Raw genomic sequence first — 6693 nt, 5'->3', positions numbered from 1 at the left:
CCCAGCGCTGCCGCCGGCCTAGCACCAAGCGGAGCTCCATATCGTACGGTTTTTTCCGTGCCGTTCCAGATGAAACCGACAAACTTCTGTTCTTCGAGGAAAGGGGAATATTTTGTCAGGTTGTGGTTCTGCTACTCTTAGCTTTATCATACCTGCTGGTGTCACTCATTCATGACCTGTCATTTACAGGTCTTACCCTCAATTAGGGATCTTCATGTGACACCAGTGGATGTTCTTTCACCCACCTGCAGCCATTCATATCCAAGCGTCCTTAGTACAGTGGTTAGTACACTTGACATGGATATAAGAGACATGGGTTCAACTCCCATAGGAAACATAATAACTTATGGAGTTTCACATATTTATCCTTATTGTTTTTCACTCCTAGCTTGTCGGATCTCTTCACCACGTCTGCCATTAAGGTAGGGGAATCGTTCTTCTTGATGAATAGATTATCATCTACCCAGCGGAAAATGGTCAGCACATCGAATTCGTGCATCATTATCTTTTTCCACGTCCGCCGGTCAGCCAAACGATCCGCATCCGGCCACGCCGCCAAAGGTTATTTGCGTATCTAGCAGCAACTTATCTTCAAAATCTCGTGCCATCAAGTAAGGCCATTGGTCCGGAGCTGTCGGGATCTGCCGGTATGCTTTCTCCCAATCGAACAGCGCTAAAAGGACCGGCCCTTTTTGTTCCTTGAGGAACATTGCAACGACGTCAAAATCATCCCAGGTCGTCTGAAAATTGTCTGCGTCGACGAAAGAGTTGACGGATGGGATATCACCCCTCCCGTGCGGGAAAGATAAGTCGTTTATCGGCCTCAACAAGCCGTCACCGTTAATCACCGCCCCTAGTGGGTTTGTCCTGAAGAAATCAAATTTTTGTGAAACCTGCTCATAAGTGTAGGGTCCAAACATTCGACCCCCTGCAATCTCTTTCTGGATTGATTCTTTGATTTTGGATTCAGCCAGTAAGGCAGAAGTGTGGTTTGGCGGGGTATAGAAATGGTCTCCGCCTGGTACCCGGTGAGGGGGGATCCCTTGGTCGAACCCTTCCAGGAAACCTTGAAGTACATCTTGTATTCAGTCCTTATGCCGGCTTTTGTGAGTGCTTCTTCCCACCTTTGGATGTTCATTTCGCATACCACTTGTGATGGCCAGTTGCAGTTTGTTGCTTTTTCTTGTTCTTTTGTTGTAAGCCTCTCAGGTGTGTCGGAAGCGCTCCGTTTCGCTTCCTTTGCTTTGTCATCTGTGCAGCTGTTTCCGACAAAGGAAATATAAATTGCGCAAAGGATCTCACATCAGAAATTTGGTTCCTCACACCCTTCCCTTTATTTTCCCTTGGCCACTTGCTTCATGTGCAAACTGGCTTGTCTTTCTATGGGCAGTTTATGGGCAGGACATTGTTGCTTGGATTGCATGCCTGACTAAGGGTAGTATAAGAAAAACAACTGAGAAATCACAGAAATGGACGCTAACTAGTAACCCCTTCCTTTCCCGGTCCCTTCATTTCTCCCTCTCCCTCCGTTCCCCCCTCCTCCTGATCCCCCGTGATCGTTCCCTCCGCTCCCTCCGCCACCTGAGTTGCTTCCGTCCCGGTGTCCCCCATTGTCCCAATCGTGATAAGCCGGGTTCCACCGGCTTCCCTTGTAGCCACCTCTGCCGTGCTGGTCTTTCGATGCGCTGGGGCCTTTCGGTGGGTCGGGTCCTTGCTTAGAACCTGAGGCCAGTCCTTTGCTCAGCGGGTGGTGTGCCTGTTGGAGATGGAGGGGGATCTTGGCGGCTTGATCCTCTTTCTTTGTTACCGGTTGACCTGTCGTCGGGTCCCACAAAGCTCGGCAGCAACCTATCGCGTATGGGTTGTCTGTGAATTCGATCTCCCTGAACCTGACTGCTTTCGCGTGCATGTTGAGGGCGATCTCCGCGAGGAACACTGAAATATTAGCAACTGATAGTCGCCCATCTGGGAGTCTGACTCTGTGGGTCAGCGCGTTTGTCCGGACATGGATGTCGTAACGTAATGCCGTCATGAACCCGTGCCGTCCTATTATTCCATCTGCGTTCTTCTTATGGGCGATGATCCATACCGCCAAATTTGCGTGTGATGGAATATTGCTTATGGCGTTGTAGAACCCTTGGTGGTTCACCGACCATTCTTGATACGTCTGCGTGTACTCGCTCGGGTACGGGTATCCGGTGTACCTGAGTTTATCCCCACTCGATTCATTGGTCTTGCTCTTCTTGTCCGCGCAGTAAATGATTGCTTTGTCCTGCCACTCCTGGTTGAAAATGGTCAACGGGAGTGGTGCCTTGAACGCCACTAAGTTCTTCTCAAAAAATGGGGTGAACCCCAGGTCATCGTTTGTCGGTATGGCTGAGTCGTCGAATAACACGCCTCCGTCTTGATGTTGCGAGCCCGAGATCATCTTGTCGTGGTCTCTGACTCTTGATGGGCTAGCTGGTACTGGCGTAGGTACTTTGAGTCCGGGTAGCGAGATTGCTGGCGTGGGTTTGGGGAGCGTGGGGAGCGTGGATGGGAGGGCTGGGCCTTTGGGGATTGGTATTGTTGCCGGGAGGGTTCCGAGGATTGGTATTGCTGCCGGGAGGTTCTTGATGGGGTTGTCTGGCTGGTTTTCGGTCGCCGTTCCTCCTAGCCCGGCGCACACTTGGTAGAACATCAATGCCTCTGCCCTATTCCCTGCCGCCATCGCTGCCTTCGCCTGCCCGATCATCTCCAGCATAATCCGCTGTAGATCTCGCTTCTCCCCGGCGATTCTGCTCGCTGCTGCTTCCTGGTCTGTGTCTCCCGGGTTCTCTGCTATGCGAAGTAAACCAGTCCCCAATTCTCTTTATTTCATTCCTTGTTGGCATTCCTTGGTTGGCATTCCAGGTTCGCATTCCTGGTTGGCCTTCCTAGTTGGTCCTCGAAAAGGCTTACCTGTGCCGCTCCCATACCTAGTCTTGTCCCTATTCCTCCCTTCTCTCTCCTCCCCATCTATCCACTTTCCTAGCACCCCTTCTATCTCCCTTTCCTTTCCCGTCGCCTCCCGCTGCTCTCCTGGGATTCTCGACATCGACCTCGTCGCTACTCGTTTCGCGGGTTCTTTCTGTGCTGTGGTTTTCTTCGGCTTCTTTTGCGTAGGTGCTTTCTTGGCCGGGAGTTCGTTGTTGGTCGGGTCTTCTAGGTCTTGGGTGCCTGACTCGCCTGTTGCGTCCTGTGTTTGGCTTGGTTCGGTCTCTCCTCCTGCCTGGTCCTCTGCTTCCGGGTTCGAATCGCCTTGAGCCGCTTTCACGGCCGCTGTGGTGTCTGCAATACTGAACATAGAGTTAAACATTCTGATTAGTTTTGTAGAGATCGGCGACAATGGCGAAAATTTTCCTGCGAAGATTTGGCGGCGTGAGTTCGGCGTTTGTGCTAGGGTTCCGGCTTGGCCTAGAGTGTCCCGCCGGTACCGGTTGGACTTTGGTCAACTAGGTTTGCAGCCCGGCTGCTGCGAACCCGGGCTGCGCGGCGCGCCAAGATTGCCTCGGTGCTCCTGCTCCTTGTTTGTGATGCACTTTGGCGCGCGCTTGCGCTGCATGCCGCCTGCACTACTGCCGCTCCTTGGACTAGGCCCACCTCCCGCTTTGCTTCCGGTAAGCTACCAAGAAATTAGGACCAAACAAAATGGCGACAGCAAGGTCATTGATAGGGCTGAAGGCATGAAGTTTGCCATCTTGGGGGGAGGATGTTGGAGACCGGGGGTGCCAAGATGACAAACTTAATCAATCATAGTTTAGTCATGTTTATGCATGTAGACAATCCTGTAGATACATGCATACGCCACTTGTACCTAGTCTAACTCAGCGCGCCCGGTACCGGCCACTCTCTTTCCTCACCGAGAGTGGACCCGATACCGAGCGTGCCTGAGCTGATCAGCGACGCACTTCTTACCGTCAGGTGTGTAATCAAATACCGAGAGTGGAACCAATACCGAGCGTGCCTGAGCTGATCAGCGACGCACTTCTTACCATCAGATTTGCATTCACCCTTGCGGGTGTCTTATATTACATAGGTCACGTTGACTTGGGTGCGGATTGCCTCGGATGCGCGCAACCAATTTTAAATCGGTTGCGCGCACCCCAGATTAACGGGGATGCACGCATCCGAGCCTTAGGAAACAACGTTGTTTCCTTCCAATTATCCATTTGTCTCCCTCTTATCCCAGCTCTACAGATTAAGCTCTAGTCTATCTTGGCTGCTTTCAGGTAAAAATCGGATTGCAGCTTTAGTTTGTAGTTAATACTCAAGATGGGTGTATAATAACAAAAATGAATGTGTTCAATGCTTGATTTCTTATGGTACGCAGGGATCTAAGACCAAGGTCATCAAGGAAATCAGAGAAACAACATTTTTATTTATAGCCGTTCAAGTGCCGTTTCTTACGGTTTTCGGGTGGATAAACATCTACCCACTTTGTAAGATTGTTATCGTAGTCCAAATCGGAGAAAGAAGTTCCCGGGATTTTTGAGGATTCGTCTCTGTACCAACATTTTAGAAGATGGGTTGCGAGATAACCAAGCTCGTATTGGTTTAGTTGTCCTGAACGATTCAATGCGACATGTAAATACTGCTGGGCCTGCGTGAACTTCTTCCTGTGCTCAATTTGTTCGACCTCGCCTAGCAGGGGAGGGTGATTATCAGTATTGGTGAACATCTGTTCGTAAAACCATTCGAGTAGTTCCGTGTTACTTTGTTTCGTTCTTCCCAAAATTGTTAGATCCGCTTTATTTTTATAATACAAGTTATGATAGGAGTTGAGGGCTGCTGAGATTTTGTCGATCTTCGAGCGGACCGGATCGTACCCCCCACTTCGTTGGTATCTCTCCTCGGTAGGTAGTCGGATGTGGAAATTCTGAAGAGGACGTGCTCCAAAATCCTCCTGGCGCACGATCATTTTTAAACCCCCCAGTTCCTTCAAGCTGCCTCCCATTTTTTTTGATGATTTTAAATATGCGTAGAATGCGGCAATCTCATTGTGTTTTCGATCGAGCTTCTCGGTGAACAACTCGTATCGTTTTACCGCATTAATGCTCTGGGAATCCTTGGCCTGTCTCACACGTTGATCGAGTTGGTGCATCGAAGGCCCCCCGCTGTAGAGTAGTGTTGCTGCTTCCCGCCGTGGTTTGTTGACCTGGTTTGTAGAGGTGCCTGGACCCGTGAGGGGGTCGGTTTGCGAACTGGTGTGGGCGCTCTGTGGCAGCGCCTCAGCTTGCTGCATGAGAGTATCGGTTTCGTGGAAATATGGTTGATATGATTCCTGGTTGTATGATTGATCTTCGTGAGCATGTGGTTGATGATGACCGTCTACATATTGCAAAAGATAGTTGCAAGCCGGAATATCGGGTCAGTTTATGAGCAGTGCGTCATCGATACCCCAAGTTTCCAAGTTGACCGAGAAGCAATCTTACCAAGTGGTTGGGAATGGACATGGTATGGAAAATCGGCGTCCGCAAAGCGCTGTGGTCTTGGTCGACGTGATAGGTCGTGCTGAACCCCGTTCCACACCTCTGAATGCATATCCCAAGGGTTATAATAGGGCTTTTGCACCGAGCCCTGTGACCCTGGGCGACCTGATAAATTGTGATCAAAATCGTTCCACGCAATTGAATGATCATTCCAGAGGTGGTCGGCATTTTCACTAGGAAGGACGGCGGTCATCCAAATCAGGTCGCAAAGAATGACTTTGAGCCAAGTTGCTGCGAGCCGAGCCATATCTTAGTATGATGGTGATGAGCACCTTGGGAAGGCAACTAAGATCTAAATAGTTATCAAGGAATTGGCTTCGGCGGTGGAAGAAAGAGAACGCCTCAACTAGGCTCACGGTGTTGGATTTTTAGCTGGTCATCACCGTGGGAAATGGGTGTCAGTGTTACAGCTCTATACAAGCGATCTTGCAAGAATCAGATAAGTCCCACTTTCTTCAAAGTATCCATTCCGCCAAGCGCGTGTATGTCTCATCAAATTTCAGTCCATCTCGGGCCACGTAAGATATTTTCAGTCCATTTTAGGCCATCAGACCACATTGGAACACTGGAAACGGTATTGCCCTCCAACAAATTCTTGAAAGAGGTCGCCTGAGTACGGACCCGGTCTAGCTTTACACAGGCATCTCGTTTCCGAGTGAGGGAGGTATGACACCGCCGGGTGCCAATCTGTGAAGGCTAGCCTACTACTTAGTTCGCTATTTGGCTATGAAACTTATCCGAGAGGATAGTTCGCCGTATGCTTAAGTAGTAGATAGTATTCAGTGCGAGTTATAAGGTTGTTATTGATAAGCTTTCCGAGAACAAGATTGCTCGGATAGATAAATGATAAATAAGCTTGTAAATATAGTGACAAATAATATCTCGATAGGAAAAGAAGGGGAAAGAGAAAGAAAGGATTTGAGGAGCGAAGAAAATGTTGAGGTGTAGGGTTGTAGTCCTGTTTTCCTTGCTGCTTCCAACCTGTCTCTTCTCTTTCACATCCTGTGACATGTCATGTAGGGTAGTCTATTCACCTGGGCAGCAGACGTGGAAGGCTTTTCCTCATCCTTCCACAAACTCATCTGCGCTGTGTTCTGCTGTCCCAGGTGAGCTTTTCTTTTCTTTCTCTTTTCTTTTTCTCTCTTTTTTTTCTTTCTCAGCTTTCTCTTGTTTCCCTCATGAT

General features: G+C 49.5%; 1 protein-coding gene across 1 annotated transcript; it reads right to left on the bottom strand.

Annotated features, from left to right (window-relative positions):
• Positions 1-4396: 4396 nt before the first annotated feature.
• On the bottom strand, positions 4397-5757 carry PtA15_8A757 (uncharacterized protein; the record flags this gene model as incomplete). The annotated part of the gene is made up of 2 exons (XM_053172219.1): positions 4397-5349; positions 5454-5757. 2 exons carry the CDS (start codon positions 5755-5757, stop codon positions 4397-4399), a joined length of 1257 nt encoding a protein of 418 aa, XP_053023405.1.
• Between the last annotated feature and the right edge of the window lie 936 nt (positions 5758-6693).

The sequence above is a fragment of the Puccinia triticina genome, chromosome 8A, assembly GCF_026914185.1.
Source record: "Puccinia triticina chromosome 8A, complete sequence".
Taxonomy (NCBI): domain Eukaryota; kingdom Fungi; phylum Basidiomycota; class Pucciniomycetes; order Pucciniales; family Pucciniaceae; genus Puccinia; species Puccinia triticina.
This window is presented reverse-complemented; position numbering and strand designations above follow the sequence as displayed.